General features: G+C 40.8%; 1 protein-coding gene across 1 annotated transcript in view; it reads right to left on the bottom strand.

Moving 5' to 3' along the window:
• Nucleotides 1-19,706, bottom strand: part of PSMD1 (proteasome 26S subunit, non-ATPase 1) — a 73,274-nt gene that overhangs the window by 50,468 nt on the left and 3,100 nt on the right. The window contains exons 3-16 of the mRNA XM_014946004.1: nucleotides 19,459-19,532; nucleotides 19,039-19,208; nucleotides 16,391-16,596; nucleotides 15,037-15,180; nucleotides 14,005-14,231; nucleotides 12,539-12,599; nucleotides 10,644-10,772; nucleotides 9,335-9,423; nucleotides 8,598-8,676; nucleotides 7,650-7,823; nucleotides 6,599-6,710; nucleotides 5,643-5,839; nucleotides 4,998-5,093; nucleotides 4,231-4,295 (exon numbers count right to left, since the gene is read on the bottom strand). Coding sequence (XP_014801490.1) covers nucleotides 4,231-4,295; nucleotides 4,998-5,093; nucleotides 5,643-5,839; nucleotides 6,599-6,710; nucleotides 7,650-7,823; nucleotides 8,598-8,676; nucleotides 9,335-9,423; nucleotides 10,644-10,772; nucleotides 12,539-12,599; nucleotides 14,005-14,231; nucleotides 15,037-15,180; nucleotides 16,391-16,596; nucleotides 19,039-19,208; nucleotides 19,459-19,532 — 1,823 coding nt within the window. The remainder of the gene's footprint in view (nucleotides 1-4,230; nucleotides 4,296-4,997; nucleotides 5,094-5,642; nucleotides 5,840-6,598; nucleotides 6,711-7,649; nucleotides 7,824-8,597; nucleotides 8,677-9,334; nucleotides 9,424-10,643; nucleotides 10,773-12,538; nucleotides 12,600-14,004; nucleotides 14,232-15,036; nucleotides 15,181-16,390; nucleotides 16,597-19,038; nucleotides 19,209-19,458; nucleotides 19,533-19,706) is intronic.

Here is a 19,706-nt window from a genome sequence, read left to right on the forward strand (position 1 = left end):
GGCACACTGATTCAATGACCTGAAAATCTTTATATAAAAGGTTATAGGCTTATTATGGGCACTATAGGAAGTATTCTTAGGCCCCAAAGAACAAGTGACTTCCTGAAAAAATATTTTTGAGTTTTCAGCAGGGTACAAGCTAGGCTGAAGAAATTCAGATTTAAACCAAACATATTAATTTACCTTTCTGTGTAGACATTCCAGTTTACAGTAGGAAGTTAAAGCACTTGCTGAGATTTTCAAAAGTTCCAAAGTAAGTAAAATCTCTTGCATACAAATAAGTCTAGAACAGAGATCAATCAATAGCAGGGAAGGAATTGATGCAAGATGGCATAGTGTACTGTTTGAAACAATGAATGTATTTGTGCAATCTGATTGTACAGCTACAATTTTCATTAGAAGTCAGATAAGTTTTGCCAGAGACGCCAAGGGATTTCTCCAATGCTCTGCAGTTTGGTCAGTGAAAATACACAGCTTTGTTTCCAGTTTCAGAAGTGCAGATAAAGGCATTTTCAAACCCAAAAAGACTTCAGTGAAAGTCTAAGGCCTCTTCTGATTATAAAAAGATTTCTGTTACTATTAGTCTTTCACTGAAAGGGACCCTCATTATCCTCCTCCAGGAAGACTGAATAAGACAAAGATAAAATGAGTTGGAGGGTAAACAAAACCCTTTCAGTTTTTCTTATGCAAGCATTAACAAGCAGGTATGTTTCACTAAATAATTCTTCTTCACAATTAATACACTGAAAAAGCCACTGGTACAGATCACGTTAGAGTGACTGTTAGCCTCATACTCAATTACGCAGAAGATCTGCCATATGCCTAGTGAATAAAGGTAGGTTGTAGGAGTTAAAGAAAACAAACCATCCAAGTCTTCCTGGAACAAAATCCAAGTATCTGATCTGTGTTTGCTTTAAAACAAATAGATAGCATTAAAATATCAAAGGCTATGTAAACACAAAGAATACAAAAGCAGGAAACATTACTACTTCACTTGCATCATCTTAAACTGAAGAACTGAACACAAGCCATGCAGAGCTCTCCATGTTTGGGTAGCCGACACTTATCAGCCGAGACTGCATCTTCCTTTTGGGACTCTCCAGAGGCTGCATTGTTCCCTCTACAGCCCTTAGCCTTTTCCCAATGATATTGCACCAAAGCAGAAGCAGCATCCCACAACTTAAGTCCTGCTTCCCCCTGGCTCTTATTCCCTCAGACTTACAACTGCAATGAGAGCATTAACCCTTTTCAGTTCACACTTTAAAGCACTGCTGCATCCCACACTGAAGCCTTCTCCCTAACAACATTTGTTATATCTATAAAACTTCTACCTCTTAAATTCATATATAAACTGTTTAGGTACACTGCAGCATTGCTCTAGCATACAACAATATAAAAATAAAGCTGACTACATAAACCAATCACATCTCACTCTGCAATATAAACAGAGATCAATCACGATCTAAAGTAGTAAAAATTGATATAAAAATAATTCTTTCCCTTTTTCAAAAATAAAATGTTAGATTTATTGTGTTTTCCATCTCATTGTAATAGTCTTAATAAAAGAAAAAGGCTGACCAGAAATCACAAATGCCTTATAAGCTGTTTTCCAGCAGCCATGATAAATATTTAATAAACCACTTCAGTAGAAAGAAGGACTAACAGCACCAATAAGGTAAGTTTGCTATCAATGATCATTGGAGAAGTATTGGGACTGGGAGAACAGAGACCTATTATGGTAGCCAAGTCAATACATCATTTCTCTTCTTGCTGCTTCACAATACAACTTCTTGTCCGGCCCTGCATCCACACTGCAATCTCCAAACATCTCAAACTTAAATCTCGGGGTTTTTTGCTGCACTATTTTGTTTGTCTTGCTAGTTGTGAAGAAGAAGAAAGGAGGCAATAGGTTTGGAACAATTCTCTTGCACCAGAGCATTTTCTGATAATTTAATACAGTGACAATGAAAACAATCAGTCACAAAAAACATAACTAGTGCCTAATTCATGTAAGGCACTAAGTCAAGAGGGGAAAAAAGCCATACCAAGCCCTACAGCCAGCAAGCCGGGCTTTGGTCCCCAGTCTGCAGACCTGTGGGCTGCTTCTAAACAGTCAGCAAAACCAGAATTAACAGCAGCAACACTGCTGGTCAACAAGCTTCAGTTCTACACACATGCCCCCTTTGCTCCAGGCAACAAAGATGACTTTGGAAAAAAATGTAGGAAGAAAACTCTTGAACACTGCTGAAAGTGCATTTTAATATTTTGTAAGAGAAGACAAAAGGTAATACAGCTACAAAAAAACCCCAATACTAATTTAAAGAGAGCCATAACCACAGACTGTTTTGACTTGTTATGCTAAGGAATGTAGAAATTCTCCTAAGGAATTATATGCTCAAGGAAGTATTGAATGGTCTAACTGGGTAATTTGATATGTATCATAATACACTAGAAAAATTTGATCTTGCTATTCTTAGGCAAAACTTAATAACCTAGACTAGAATATCCCATGTAAACATTGATTCATGAATTTTGAATGGTGAAATAGCCACACACGTTATTTTGTAGACTTTTCCAGTAATTAAAAAGTGCAAAAAAATTAAAATATTTCTGTGCAAATATATAAAAGTTAATCTTCAAGTTAAAGCAAAGCCTTATTGCTTTAAAAATTAAATCTCATGTTTTAGGTAAGGTAGACATGAATTCACAAGGAAATGTTCCTGCCTGTTGTGCAAGCAGGTTTTAGACTGTATCCCTCGAGAAAGGGAAGAGGCAGGATAAGATCTGAACCACTGCAGAGCAGGTGAAAGACTCAAAGATGACGTGATTCATTTCCTCATTGCTGGGTATGGAAAGAACAGGCCCAGAACTATCTTGCTCCAACAAGATGGCAGCACATAGTAAATGGTTTAGCTCCGAGCTAAACCATTCTCATTTTGGTAGGAACTATCAATGTCCAATTTTGTTTTGCATTTGTTGAGAAGAAAAATTACATTGAAATCAGAGACCAAAAGTGCTTTGTCACAACCTGTTTGGAAAAAAGATGCCTGAAACTATGGAAGGCCTGCATGGCATTTTCCTTCTGTACACAGATGCAGAAGCCAGTTAAACAGAACCTTTGGCTTCAGGAGAGACTCCCATAGTTACGCAGCAAGGAACAATCTGTGCTCATTGAAAGCAACAGAGCAGAAGCTCTTGGGAGACGCCTGGTGCCCACAGAGAGAATTCATTCTGTTTGTAAACTACATTTAATCGCAGCCAGAATATGCTTTAGATAAAACACAATGGAGCAGAGTAATTTCTATGTGAGGAACAACCTGGTTAATGACAAATTGACTGGTCATAACACTAACCCAGTTTTTTAATACCAGCTTTGAGCACCTCTTATCCTGCTTTTTAGGATTAATTTACTGACTGCTGCTAACCCAAAGAATGTGAAGATGCAAATAAAGATTTTTAGATTACAGTCCTGGGCCCAAGTATGCACTAACTCCCCTCAAACACACTCAAAGGCTGCAGCTTTGCTCATTGCTCAGATTACACATACTACTGTATTAACAGATGAAGGTGTAGCCCTTGGGAAGCCTTCTAATTCCCCGTCTAATATAAAAAACAACCCAAACACCTCTTATCTAGGGAATATAAAGAACTACAGAGCACTACAAAATACCAGTTCAGCAGCAGAACCAAAGCAAACATCATGACTATTTTGTGATGGGCTTACATCACCACAATGTAAGCCCAGTAACCTGTCAGAGTTTAACAGTGGATACTTAAAAAACAGCAAAGACTATTTCAACATCATTCTTCAGATTATTTTTACTGAAGTCACAACCTCCAGAATGGTTCAGATAGCCATTAGGCAGATATATTTGTCTGAGTACTGCTGCCTTAAGAGGCCTGGCACAAGCACTGTATATTTAATTTTTAATTAACTCTCAATCCTGCAAATATTAATTTTTCATTGTATTTGTCAATATCATATAACTCTATTCAGACAATTAGGCCATAAGTCCGGAAACTAAAGAAAGGCTCATTAAGCACCTGCTAAACATTAAGAAAGGCTTCCTATTCTGGACCAAGTTTTATTCTCTCCCAGTCTTTTGACTTTTCAACTTTCATTCACTTAGCAACTGAATCATTTTGTGAAAGCCACAGCGTACACATTTCCTGAAAATGTAACAGACATCAAATTGAAGGCTATAGAAGTGACCACAGAAGATACTGTACCTGAAGAGAATGAAACCAAGTGACTCAACAGCTGCCCGCCTCACGTCATCATTCACATCACTCACCTACAAAAGGGAAAACAGGCCATTCAGAATACAGATAAAACACTTGAGGACTCTACAGGTCACAAGTTAATCAGGAAGACGGGATTATAGAGAAGGAAAATTAACAATCCTGTTCAGCCTTAGCTGAAACAGCCTCACCCTTGTCCCTACACAGTATCTGCTAGCCTATAAAAGAGCAGACAGACCTCGTCTTTTACAGCTGGAGCTGGCTGTTTTACAGCCCATCATTTCACAGACTACTTAATGCAAACCCATTACTAACTACTTTAGGATTGTGTTTTATTTTTTAGTAGGTTCCTTGTTTGTGATACCAGATTGAATATTCTCTTGCTGAAAGTCTACTTATCTTAATGTCAGAAGACCCTGTTATTTCTACTCGTAGTATTAAGGAAAGCATTCATCACTCACAATGTCTGATTGGGATCAGAACATTAAGACTGTAGATACAAAGCCTGTCAGAGTGATGTGCTTACTCTCTCACCACAAAATTTCTTGCTATTTCTTCTCAGGTTGCCCACAGAAGCTGTGGATGCCCCATCCCTGGAGGTGTTCAAGACCAGGCTGGATGGGCCTTTGAGTAACCTGGTCTAGTGGGAGGTGTCCCTGCCCATGGTAGGAGGGTTGGAACTAAATGGTCTTTAAGGTCCCTTCCAACCCAAACCATTCTATGATTCTTTGTGGTCCTAAACCCACAGTACTTACAGCCACGTGCAGCAGTCGTCTGATAGCCTTGTTGTTCCCTGAGCCACAGTATGCCATAGCAACAGTGTACATGCCAGAACGACGGAGAATTGGATCCTGGAAGAGAAAGCATCAATATTTAACATCCATCTGAACAGGGACTCAGTAATTCTGACTTTAAATCTATTCTGCTCTTGGGCCTGGAATCTGCAAACAGTAACAGGACAATCACCAAAGTAGAGCTGTCATTACCTATTTCAGGGGGACAGAATGTTGCTATGCCACTGGCTGCCAAACAGTATCTGGCAGATGTATCATTCTGCTTCTTATTCACTATCTGCTATTGACAACTATTAGATCCTTGAGAATGACCCACCTACAGTAAGCCTCCCCTGATTTTAACCATTACACCCTGTTCTGCTCCTTGTTGCTGCTCACAGGACTATGGAGACTGAGTATGAGGTTAAAGAAATGCACAACTAAGCGCTGTTGTTCTTGTATTTTTGATCAGAGTGAAGCCACCTGTAAAACCACCCCACTTCAGAACTACTTAAGAACTTCCTTGGCTTGAAACAGCCAACCCACTGTAGCTGGAGATTTCACAAAAGGACAGGAATGTCACCCATGTAACAAAAGGGCCAGAGATTAAGTCACAGTTAAACTTACCTTATCTCTGCAGAGACTCTCAATGAGAGCATCTGCCTCCTCCATCCTCCCATACATGACCAGAGCAATTCCAACTGCAAGGCCTCGCAAAATCTTTTCATGCTGGGTTTCCTGTGCGTAGCCAACCATGTCCTCAATAGCCTGAGCATTTTTAGATCCCAACATAACCAAGCCCAATGCCAGGCCGGCTGCTTCACCTGCACAGCACAAATAAAAGGAAAAAAAAAAATAAAAAAATCAAGCAAACTCTGTTACCAAAACCAGTAAATACTATATCTAGAGAATCACACAAGTTGTAGGCCAAAAAAAAGGAAAAAAAATTAATCAAGCAAACTCTGTTCCCGAAAACAGTAAATACTGTATCTAGAGAATCACACAAGTTGTAGGCCAACAGATCGCTTCTGGACACCACCATGCCCAGCAACTCTATTATACATGGCCAAATGTGCTTGTCTTGATAACCTACTACACACAACTTAGTGCTCTTCCCTACCAAGTTCAATTTTCTCTTCCTTGGGCCAAGAGCTGCTGAGATAATTACCCTGTGAACCCCTACTTATGCAATAGTAGTAGCCCCCAGAAGCTCCTCCAAGCCAATTTCTCAACCAAAAAGGGCACATGGCTCTGGAGATCAACCACACTAAATAAAAAACATGCGATGATGGAAAGAATAAAGCAAAATAAGGGACTGTTTAAAGACCTAGCATGTCTTATCAATATTTGGCATAGTGCCACAGACCAGTCCTGACAGGACCTGTGAACATTACTGCCGCGTGACTAAAGAACCATGCTGATCAGGAAAAGGTCAGTAAATAAGATGGAGCTAAGGCAATCGAGAAGCAATCTATGCTGCTCACAGAAAACCTGAAAAAAAAAAAAAACAACAAACCACCAAAAAACCCCAGATGCCTGATAAGGCCTCACATGGTTATTTGCTTTGAAAGCAGAACATTTACCTGTCACTGCATCATCCTGGTATAGATTTGTTTTCAGCAAATCGTACACATCTTGACGTGCTGTCCCCATGGCAGCCAGGCCCAAACCCAGGCTGCCACCATGTCGCACAATCTAGAGAAGCACAAGCAAGTTCAGTCATCATAAAACAAGGAACAATATTGCTTCAGTTGAAGTAGATGTCTTTCCATCAATACACAGCTGCCAACTTTTAGCCCCAAACCACCCAAAACAATCTCTTGACCTGTTAGAAATACCACTTTTACTATCTCAGGCAGTAACTGATGAAAGAGGTAGAAAATAGAATAAAAAGTCCATAAACAATGAGGCTTTACACATAGCACAAGAGATTGTCTAGTATCTTTAAGGTCTTTTTCCACACTGAGTGATTTATGTAAAACCATAAATCTGTGCCATGTTTTAAAATGCTGCCTAGTAGTAGCTTCTGAATAGAAAGGCAAATCAGTACCCACTTAAATAGTCTCCATCCTCTTTTGTTCTAACAATAGATACAGAGAATGCAGTACATTTGCAATAATGTGAGTGGGATCTGTTCACAGAATTTTAAAACAAGTCTGAAATTCCCCAAAGAGAAGAAGGGAACATGCTGGGAAAATACTAATCCATTCCTAACTTAAAAAGACACTTTTTGTAGAGTTCTACATAAAGTGGTGAAGTAAAACACTGCTTTTTGTATAAGATGCATTAAATCTACTGGGCAGCAGAAGCATTTTGTGGCTTATTGCTTTGACAGCTGAGCAACAACAGTGCCTGAATACTGCAGGTCCACTAGCAAAATAAATAGATATACAAGTAGTAAGAAAGATGAAGCTAGATTCTCTGTCAAATACATAAGAATTTCCTAAAAATCTCACCTAAACCTTGAGCAATACGTTGTTAAAACCAAACTTTATATTTAAGGCCCCCAGGAGGTGTAAGTTTCACACTACTGCCGTGGTTTTAGATATGTCTAACCTCCCACTTCTCAACCAGCTAGCACCCTTGTAGATACTCCCAACAAAACAAAGGTTCATGACTGAACCTGGTACCTACATCATTACTGGCATTCTTCAGCTGGTTCAGCAAATAGTCAATGATGTCCCCACCATGGTTAGCATGAATGAGACCCAAGGCATAGAGACCTCCACCTTCCTGGTAGGCTGACCCTGGAGAGGTGTCCTTGGGTAGGTAGGTCGCCATTAGCTGTAACGCTTCTTTCTCGTGACCCTGCACATTCAGCGTCCAGAAGCAAGAGAATTGAAAGGTGAAAAAACAGTGGGTGTAAACACTTCACGATAATATTTAAACAAGTCAGGAGAAAACATGTTATAGCCATTACTTTCTCCATAAAAATTAGCCTTCAGTGCTGTACAATCAGCAAAGAATCCTTCTGTGCTGGGGTTTTATTGACCACAGCACACAAGTATTCATCAATCACTCAGTCACTGATATAAATCAGGGCAAATTTGGCATGAAGCTACCCTGATTAATTTTTAAATGAGGGTTGAGGCACGCAAAACAATTACAAAGCCTTCTTGCTATTTCAAAACAGCTTTAAATATACCCTCCCTGTGAATGAATTTGAAGAAAATGTCTACTACTTAGGTCACCATCCAAACTTACTGCAGTGAAGACTTTGGTACTGTCTGAACACCGCTTAAGAAATATACACCTGCAATTTTAATAGAAACTATTGACTCTGATCAACTCACAAAGGAAGAGAAGAGCTAGGAAGAAGACCCTCTTCTTGAGTCACACTATCCTTTCACCTTTTTGATGCTCAGCAAAACACGCTGCAAACTACAATGGACATCAAACAAGATGGACTTGATAAAGCTCAGCTTTTTTTTAGTGCAAAGACACAGACTATGTTACAGCTGTGTCTTGCTATAGACTGAGTAAACTGGAATGCAGGCATCACCCAGAATCCCCATTTCAATGTTTTCAGTGTTCACAAGTCAAGCATTTCTATCAAACAGAGGGAAATGAATGCAACATTACCTTGTGTATGACACCCAAGCTGGCGGTAGCAGTAAACTTAGCCCAGTTGGTGGCCCTGGCCAGCCACTCCAAGTTGTCTCTAGAACACAAAAAGAAAAACATTATAAAAAGTTTTTCATATAGCCTGTTCCTCATCCTGCAAGCACAGTTTCACAGCACTAAAGACTGCTTCCAAAGCAGAAACCAGCTCCAGGAGGCAAGAAGGCTAACCACATTTTCCAATTTATCCCTCTCTCGCCTTCATCAGCACTGATTTTTGGCTGGTCATAGTCAAGTTTACAGAGACTAGTGATCTCGGTGAAAGATGGAGAACTGCTTGCTATGCAGCAAAGCAGCTCTCTGGGAGAAACTCCAGCACAGTTTCTGGAGCTTTCCTCAAGTCCCTGATAAGGTCATCCCTGACATTTCCCTTCCAAGAGTCATTCAGCACTGTCAGTCTCTACCAAAAAAGAAATCGAAGAAATTCTCCAACAAAGACAACAGAAGTTCCAGGTCTCCACCCTCCAAACTGCTCTATGGTTGGCAGTCAAATAAAGCCAGCTTGTGAGGATAGAAAAAAGGAAATAATTGCAGCTTCCTCCCTCTGCCACCACATTCGTTTTCAGACCCTTTATTTATTCTTCTCTAAGCCCATCAGAGTTCTGCAGCCACTCTTTAGAAAGTATCAAACTAAATAGGGCAACAGTGTTGTTTAAACCCCTCTAAATGTCATTGGTGCTTCCCTGCCATGGATTTACCTAAGGAACTGGTCACTGGTTGTTCCACAATGCATAAAGGAGTTTGCTATAACCGTTGCTGTATGACACACGGAATTCCGCACTGCATCCTGAAAAAAACAAAAACAATCAGTGTCACCAGTCAGCAAAAGATATGCCCTAGGTCACCCAACATCCTTGCCAGTACACTAGAAAAATAGATTGTAATTATGTTTAATTTAACCGGCAATTTCCCTTTAATCAAAGTTAATAGATTTTTAATACATTCTAATATATCCTCAACTCATCTTTCCAGTGCAAACCAATCCTTTCTATGAGTTTCTGTCAGAAATGTGATTACTACAATTGCAGTTTAACTGGAGAACCCCACCTTCTGGTTCCCAGAACTGAGCACTGCACAGCGTGTGCTGCTGCTGTTTTCAAGCCATGCCCGGAACACTACGCAGCATCACTCCCAAGCACTTAACCAGCAGATGGAAAAGATTTTCCAATACATTTGAGGTGCCTTCTGAAATAGATGAACCCACTGACAAGCATCCCCTACCATTTTTGCTGATGATGTACATCTCATTTCACATATAAAAAACTTCTCCTATGGTTTCTTAACAATCATTTAGCTTAAGAAAGTCTAATTTAGCTGTAAGTTTTCATTTGCCCACCCTCAAATAACACCTTTCAAAACAAAACCAGTTACTCAATTCACTAGCGCTGCCTACATTAAAATACCTGTTTGGTTTTGCCTTCAACGTGGAAATATTAGTCTCTGAGCACATATCAGGATTTCTGAAACTTCAGAAACCTTCTGATTTCTGAAAGCTTCAGCCAAACTGAAGGTGTAGACTCATGTAACACCGAAACCAAGATACCAACATACCATAACCTACAGTCCTGGCTGACTTCTCCCTCTCTCCCTCCCTCCCCACCTAGCAGCATTTGCAATGGGTCAGTCATTTATCTTACTGACCAGATGAAAAACAAACCCACCAAAAAAAGAGACCAAAAAAGGATTAGTTTCTATAACCAATCAGGAGGAAAACAAAGAAAAGGATCAACACACTAATAGCAGCATGTCATTAGGTCATACTAGCTGTAAATTGAAACAATCTGATTATACGGCCTTCTTTGGGTGGAATCAGCTCTTCTTCAGTCTCACAGGTTCAAGTGTTAAATGTTAATTTATCATTACTACAACACAGATTTGTATCCTCAAAACCTAGGGAGGCCATTCTAAAACATAAGATGATAATGTAAAATAACAGTAACGTGGTCAAAACAAACACAGGATGAATCAGATGAATCCAGGACAACCATACCTAACAAAGCCTCTTACCTTTGTGTTTTTGAGGATCATGAGGTCTGTATTGTTGTTTCGTATTAAAAACTGCAGATGTAACTCGATGGCCATTTCCCCACTTAAAATTTTAATCATTTTTGAGATCTGGTCCTTGGGCTCTGGGTTCTTTACATACAAGCAAAAAGAAATAAAAAAACATGAGAACTCAACGAGAGCTCTGTTAAAACACAGTTCATGAGAAGCCTCTCTGGTAAGTTCCCATCACCACATTCCAAAATCTATCAGGTTTTAGGACTGAAAGGACATTGTTTCTGCCCTTGCGGCACAAGCCCAAACCTCCCGCATAATCCAGTCCCTGTATGCACAACAGTGCAGGTGGGATAACAGACTTTTCTCCAAGAAATGTATACTTTCATTGAAAGCAAAAGAATGAGTGATAGCTGATATTCTGCAAGCTGCTGTTCGGCCTTACAGATACAATGAGGCTCCTGCAAGAAGCAATAACTTCTATAAATGTGAATCTCTGTTTCCATGGAAGTTTTAATGGAGAGGACCACAAACTGACAATGCTTTGCATGACTCTGCTGAGTTGCAGCATCATTCTTGAGAGCTATAAGCTTCATTGAAAACATCTAGCAGAACTAGGAACCTATACAGCTATATTTGTAGACAAATACATTTGTCTTCCAGGGCTCTTTGAGAAAGCCTCCTTCTTCCTCATGACTGAACAGTTTCCACAGATTTAATTGCAACTGAAGTCCTCTCTGAGCAGGATGAAAAGTACACTGCAGCTCTTTGTACTGACATTGTTAGGTGGTCAGAGACCAGCCAAGCGTGAGTAGTTCAGCCCTTAAACTAATCCCCTCAATTATTTCCTTGTAGTCAGCATTCTGAATTGTGGAAGATTAAGCTCAAGAACATTTCTGGCCACATAGGTGGTTTTGATGTACTGGTCCCTTGGCACAGCCAGCCATGCCAGTGCAGCAGAAACCAATTCCAGCCACCTTTCCCGCACAAAGGCACTGTCCACAGGTTCCTTGATGGGGCAAGTAACTCAAGCCCATTTGTTTGCCTTGTAGAATATAATTTCAAGAAAACACTTTCGTTTGCCCTTGATTAATTTTTAAGTTACCTTCCAGAATCTCTCAAAAATTCCCAAGTCTAGTTTGCAAATGTGCATCATGGGGAAAAAGAAAAAAACAAAAACAACAACAATGTGTCTTTGGTTTTACTTTCCTCTCTAGTAGCATTTCCCTTCCTCAGCACTAAAAGCATCAGAATTGAATTAGCTATTCTACATGCTGAAATGCAATTGTATGTGCATGTTAGAAGTGAACTTTCTGCAATACTTGGGAAAAGAAACTAAACAAAAACATTCTAACCAGCTGGCCCAGCAACACAGCCACCATGGTAGACAGAGGAAGCACCTTCCTTCCTCCATGGAAAAGAAACTATGGTTTGTCACTATCCTCTTCAGCTGTTCCTGCAGAACAGCATCAGTTCTATCCAGCCAGAACTGCAGCTGGATTTCAGAAAGAAAGGAAAAAAAAAAACCTGCACCAAGCTAATTCATCAGCTAGGGTTCCCAGCAGCAGTCAAATTTCAGGCCCTTTCTTCTGGAATGACTTAGTTTTTTCCACATCAACAAAAACCAAACACATGAGCCAGAACCTTCTGCCCCCTTTTTGGGGGCTCAGCAATTGGGCTGAAGTCCACCCACTTTCCATTCTCCCTCAGCTTTCAGTATCTGAACTGCTGGACTTTCAGACTGTCACATATTTGGTCCTCAAAGATCATCTGTCACCTTGTGTCCAAACAAGACATAATTGGAATTCCACTCTTCAGTAGCCAAACCAATTTAGCAACCCCAGCGATCCAAAGAGAACACATAAGAAAAACCAAGCAAGGCATATTTTGGAAACGACACTCACAATTTCTGCAGACTTCCCCGCACAAGTGCTTCCTGATTTCTCTTCTGCTTCCATAGCATCACTGAAAGAAAATAAAAACGAAAAATGCAAGTTAGTTCATCACTTGTAACTAGTCAAGCTCTGTAATTATGGCTGAACGCTGCTCTGAAAGATTAGCCTGGGACTGGAAGATGATGACTGGAAACAGGACTTTGACAGGACAAGGGCTGACTATCTGGAGGTCACTGCTGGGAAGCAAACTCCTCCCCAATTCAATTTGCAGGGAACTTGAAGACAAAGGCCCAGAAACCCCCACCCTCTTATTCCATCTATAGAGACAACAAAAGTAGAGATACTTATAGGAAATAAACAGGCAGAGACAGGTGAGAAAACAAGGTCAACAAACAAGGCAGCAAGGATAATTATATCCTTACCCGGAAACCTTGAGCTCATCACTACTAGGGATGAGTGTTGAAATGGAAATGAAACATATTAAGCTGTTGCTAGCACCTTGTCCTAACACTTCCCAGGCTGACTTAGAAATTATTCTGTGCTTTTCCTTTTATTTCACTGGAAAAGAAGGAAGATGCCTGCTATGCCTGTATCACTGATTCAAAAGCATTTAGACCCAGTTCCTCAGAGCTGCATAAGCCATTAAATTTAACCAGTCTTGATCTAGGCAGCGTTCTCCATCACACACTGTCAAAGACAGGTTGTGTACAGGCATGACAGCTCTGGTGATTAAAGAGCAGATGGAGCACAAACTTCCTCCACGCTACCCCCACGCTTCCCAAGCTGGGAAACAGTTTTAGCATGGATTGGCCAATCCTCTAAAGACAGATAGTTTTGGTTTAAACCTCTATGTCAAGTACTTGTAAGCCATTAAAAGAAGAAATAAAGAAGATGGAATGGTTAGTGCCAACTTTGGTTTTTAAGAAAAAAAATCAGATAGCTAAGATCCAGCAATGTTGACCACTGAACAAGTTTTAAGTATCAGGACTTTAACAAAACTCAGACTAGATTTGAACTAGCTCTTTTTAACTACAAAAACAAAAGGGTCTGTAACACTGCAGCATCATCTGAGCTCTCTCTTCCCACAAGCAGGCAGCAGACCACAAGCTACGATGTGAAACCCAACTTGCACAGAGCTGCAATGAGCTTTTTGCTTGAACTCTCCCCTTCCTACAGGTTGATGCAAAGAGCAATTCACACTATGGCTTAATGAATTACTGCTCATTAGCTGAGCCCCAGTAACTGCACCATGCTTAACTCAACTGCAAAGGACAGCACATTCTTTCCAAAACCAGTAGATTCTGGTAATACACAATTTTGCCTTGAGCAAACAGCATGTTTCGTCTATTACCCTGACTTAAATGAAGGGGAATAACTGGACTGCTTGTAATGGGCATCCATACACAGACCAGGAGGCTCCATCAGAGCAGGACTGTAACCAAACAATTCTCTACTTCCCAGGTCAATCCCCCCACCTGTCTTTCTCCGATCCAGGGACGGTGCCGGTGTTGGTGGATCCAGGCACGGAGGCAATGGGAGTGCCGACCGTGCGGAGATTCTGGATCACAGAAGACAAGAACTGCTGGCTAGCACTTTCGTACAGATCAAAGCAAATTTGGTAGGCCATGAGCAGGTTATCTTCCTTCACCAGTTTTTCCAAGATGTCGCTCACAGCCTGTGGGTCATCCAGGAATATCAGGCACTGAGCAGGAAGAAGGGAAGAACATAAAAAAAAAAAAAATCAGGAGACATTATAAACTTCAGAATGAAAAAGCAACACTACCTGAGATGACATTCCATTTTCCCCATTCCCTTATCTGCTGTTTCTGCAGAACACCCCTTTAAAGAAAGAAAAATTCTCTCTCATAGGAAATAACAGAAATCTTTGAAGAGTTTTCACAGGTTAGTTTAAAAACAAGACCAACTACTACAAATTCAAGACATACTATTCAAGCCTTCCTATTTCTGCAGCTTTATCTTTGGAAACTGACAATGTTGTTCTACTAAACATAGAAATTTCAAAAGCACATTAAAGAAGCATCAGTCCTTTTGTAGGGATGTCTCAGCTTACACTCCTGAGTCACATGTACCTGACACAGCAAGACTGGCAAAGGCCTGAAAACATCTGAGTAACTTCATAACACGTTGTCTAAACACTTTCAGACCAAAAAAGAAATCACTGTGTTCTTCAGAGGAATAAGTAAAATTCCAGGCTGTGAACCTACCATCTGATACTCCCTATACAGGCTTGAAATATTCTGTCAGAGTGGTCTACCTCCCCAAACTGCCTTTGAACATGTTTGTTTCTCTATAAATTGATCAAATGTGCAATATTTGAATCTCTTTTTCAAGTTGATCTCACTTTGATATACATTTGAAGCACAGAACCAGGAAAAGATTTTTCATTCAACCGAGTAAAAGACAGAGATCAAGTAGATGTCAAGTCAAATACCTCTGTAGAAGAGTAACTTTTGATTGATCTTTAAACATCACGTTGAGAAGTTTACCTGGCACACGTTGATGAAGTCTGGTTTCTCCAGATTCATGTAGATTTTAACTAGAACTCTCAAGACTTTATTACGAAACTGTTTATTCTGCATCAAAGACATACAGAGCTTCAAGCTGTAGGCCAGCATCCCGGGAACATCATTCTGAAATAAAATTCATAGATATCAAATCTGGGTTTGGACTGACAAGCAGGTTTTAGAAATTAAAAGAAAGCTACCTCCTTTCTGTTTTAAAAAGCAGAGCAAAAGACATGCACATATAAACCTTCATAGTTTGTCATTTTCAGAAAAGCTTATACACAAGTGTATCAGTATACAGTATAAAGAAAAAATACTACCAAAACTGTACAGGACCAATATTTAATTTGGTAGTTAAAACATGGAAAAGATTATATTTAGAAGCTTAATACCTATTTCCCCTTCTTCACCTTTCTTGTGTGAATAATCATTTTTGAATGCAGTGAAATTCACTGCATTAAGATCAAATGTCAGCAAAACAAACCATGCAACAAGAAAAGATCCCCAACACACCTATTTCTTGCTAGAGGCTGAGAAAATGATTTAGTTTCTAGACTTCAGAAAGGTAATTTGAAATGAGATATTTATAATGGGCAATTAAGTTAGTAAATGCACAGGACAGCAAACAGAACAGAGAGAGCAAGATGGAAGCCTTATGATTATCATTCCTATGTACAGAAACGGGAGACATCCAAAAATATGGGAAAGCTGTAAACTAAAAAGTGGTAAAATTTAAAGGATTGAAACCATGCATCTGGCATACGACTGAGATACTGCAGCATAACAAGATTACACAACCACTGAGCTGCTGCAAACGACTACAGGCATCCTGCTCTTATTGTCACTACCAGGTAACATCACTTACCTTAAACCTGCAGTGAAAGATGTGAAAGCCAGACTGCACTGCCTTGCCGTCAGGGCAGGCTAAGACCACACACAGCCACTTACTGAACATAACAGCAGCTCACCCAACTACTGGATTTTTTCTGTTCTGCCTGCCATAAATAAATCACTTGCCTAGCCCTAAGGATCCCTTCCCAGAGCGAATTACAACAGGTAACAGGCACAACAAAATAAAAGAACTGTTCTTACACTATGCCAGACCAGCATTCAACATTCTCTCAACAATTTGCAGCTCAGGGATTTCTTAAAAGCTGGGGTCTCTCTATACTTGATAGCCCTGAGGGGCTTTGCCTTCCACACCCCTGAGTTTCACCTTTTATTCTGTTTATACAAATCAGGGCAAGTTCCACAGCAACAATGGATATTGCACTTCACTTCTGGATCCATATGGGGATGGGACCAGCTACGTGCAACTCCTGCCTCTTGCACATACCGATTCAAGGATGGTTTTCTCGAAGATGTCCAGCCTGCGTGTCTCTAGAGCAATGCCAATGGCCTGCTTGTACTTGTGGTCATCCAAGCACCGCTGGAACATTTTGTTCACTATCCCTTCTAGCCTTTCATCCACAGGTTTCTTCTCCCCTTCTGGCAGCTCTGCATTCTCCACACACTGCTTGGTGTAGTGGTCGATACATTTTGCTGAAAAGATATTGAGCAAATATAGAGGGGAAAAGATCAATATAGAGAGGAAAACATCAACTTCCTAGATGCTTGCAGGTTTTTTAAAGATGAACAGACCAGTATGTGCATACAGACATTCTACCAGCAGATACAGCGTACGGGAAACTACACAAAGATGATTCATGGATTTGACAGAGTTGGAAGGGACCTCTAGAGATCATCTAGTCCAACTCCCCTGCCGAGCAGGATTGCCTAGAGCACATTACTCAGGACTGCATCAAGGCGGGTCTTGAAAATCTCCAGAGAAGGGGTCTCCACACCCTTCCTGGGCAGCCTGTTCCAGGGCTCTGTCACCCTCACCGTGAAGTTCTTCCTCGTTTTTGAGTGGAACTTCCTGTGTTCCACCTTACACCCATTGCCCCTCGTCCTATCGCTGGAAACCACTGAAAAGAGTCCGATTCCATCATCCTTCAACTCACCCTTTAGGAAGTTGTAAACATAGATGAGGTCTCCCCTCAGTCTTCTCTTCTCAAGGCTAAAGAGCCCCAGCTCTTTGAGCCTTTTCTTGTAAGGGAGGTGCTCTAATCCCTTAATCATCTTGGCTGCCCTATGTTGGACTCTCTCCAGCAGTTCCCTGTCCCTCTGGAACTGGGGAGCCCAGAACTGGACGCAGTATTCCAGTTGTGGCCTCACCAGTGCAGAGTAGAGGGGCAGAATGACCTCCCTCGACCTGCTGGCCACCCTTCTCCCTATGCAGCCCAGGATTCCATTGGCCCTCTTGGTGACAAGAGCACATTGCTGGCTCATGGAGAGCCTGCCATCTACCAGGACTCCCAGATCTTTTCCTCAGTAGTACCTCCCAGAAGATCCACCCCTAACCTATATTGGTGCCTGGGGTTCTTCCTCCCCAGGTGCAGGACACATTTGCCCTTGTTGAACCTCATTAGGTTTTTCTCTGCCTAGCTCTCCAGCCTGTCCAGGTCACACTGGATGGCAGCACAGCCCTTTGGAGTGTTGGCCAGCCCTCCCAGATTGGTATCATCAGCAAACTTGCCGATGATACACTCTGTCCCCTCATCCAGGTCATTAATAAATAAGTTGAACAAGACTGGGGCAAGTATTGAACCCTGGGGGAAGCCGCTGGTCTCCAACTTGACCCTGTTCCATTAATGACAAGTGTTGGCCAGCCCTCCCAGATTGGTATCATCAGCAAACTTGCCGATGATACACTCTGTCCCCTCATCCAGGTCATTAATAAATAAGTTGAACAAGACTGGGGCAAGTATTGAACCCTGGGGGAAGCCGCTGGTCTCCAACTTGACCCTGTTCCATTAATGACAACCCTCTGATTTCTGTTACGCAGCCAGGACTAAATCCACCTCACTGCCCCCTCATCTAGCCCACACTTCCTTAATTTTCTAATGAGGATGTTATGTGAGACAGGGTCAAAATCCTTGCATAAGTCAAGGTAGATCACATCTGCTGATCTCCCCTCTTCCAGCCATCTAGTCATAACATTATAGAAGGCTATCAGATTGGTCGAGCATGATTTACCCTTGGTAAATCCACGATGACCACTTCCAATCACTTCTTTATCTTCAATGTGTTTGGAGATGACATCCAGAACAAGTCATTCCATTATTTTCCCAGCGACAGAGGTGAGACTAATTGGCCTGTAGTTCCCTGGGTCTTTCTTCTTGCCCTTTTTATAGACTGGTGTGATAGGCACACCAGTGTGAGGCACAATAACTATTTGTGTTATCGTACACAGATAGTAGTGGAAGATACTTATATTCTCTCCTAACAAACTCTGATTTTAGTGCTGAAAACAAGTAAATGTTTTTAAAATGGAACAATGAACATTATATTTGTTCAAGTGGTATAATATTCTAAATAAAAGGAAATAGCAATAGGAGACTTCCTAGCTCCACTGTAAGCACTAGCTGGGGATACTGAAAGCTCCAGCCCATGTCCATCATATCCTGTACAAGGTAAGTGACAGCAGCAGATGAGGCTTTTAAAATGCATTCAAATTATACATGCATTGAACATCTGATTTCCTTCCTTGTTAAGGGTGGATAAAAAAAAACAATTGTACCACTCAGGTGTGCAGCTATACTTATTAGCTGATTATTTCCAAAGTTATGCTGACATCAGCAATAAGATTAGCACACAACTGAAAGGACAATAAACCACCAAGGTGATTTTCCTCTTATGAACTCTCAATAGAATAAGGATTAAGAATAGGAAAAAAATGCCAGAACTCGTAAGTCAGTTCCATTACAGAATCACAAACTGGTAGAAAGCAAGCACAAATAAACTGGGTAATATTAGCTGCAACATCAGTTGAAATGGAGAAGAATAGGAATATGGAGAAAAGCAGCTAAATCAAGTAAAATCTCAACATTACAGTCTTTTTGACAACATAGGAGCTTTTCTTTTGTAGCAACAGTTGTTTACCAATGATCGTTTCCACATATTCCGAGTTGTCGTTGACGTTGAAGAGGTCACCTGCTCCCAGAGCATAGTTCAGCGATTCCTCAAAAGCTCCCAGATGGTAAAAAACTTTAGAAGCAACTAGAGCAGCAAACTGCCGGCTCCGAAAGCCCTCATCTTCATAGAGGACTTCACTGCAAAGAGGAGAGAGAAACGTATCAGTTCTGTGTGCTCAGTTCCCTTTAAGGCCATGTAACAGCTTGGTTGAACACACATCTTTGGGACTATAGCTCCAACCCCACACTCACTTACATTAATGCTTTCCAGAAAATACGGAGCTAGATGCTGTACTAGCCAGTATCAAGCAACCCACAACTACACCCACTTAATCTCTTATGTTCTTTTTAAGCAGTACACCCTGAAGTAATAAGTGTGTTCTCTTACATTTTGTCCACTGACTCAGAGATTTCTGCCCAGAAGTCATTGACGACAGCATTCAGCTTGTGAAGAGCAAACTCCTACAAAAAATAATAAATATTACATTACACACACAAAAAAATATTTATTACCTTTACCCAGTAAAAATGAAGTACCACCTAATACCGACATCATAAACAATGACCCATTTCAACAGCAAATTCTACTTTAAAAATCTTTGCAAGTCCTTTGCAAATAAAGAGCTGTTCATTTAA

This window comes from Calidris pugnax, unplaced genomic scaffold, assembly GCF_001431845.1.
Source record: "Calidris pugnax isolate Ruff unplaced genomic scaffold, ASM143184v1 scaffold111, whole genome shotgun sequence".
Classification (NCBI taxonomy): domain Eukaryota; kingdom Metazoa; phylum Chordata; class Aves; order Charadriiformes; family Scolopacidae; genus Calidris; species Calidris pugnax.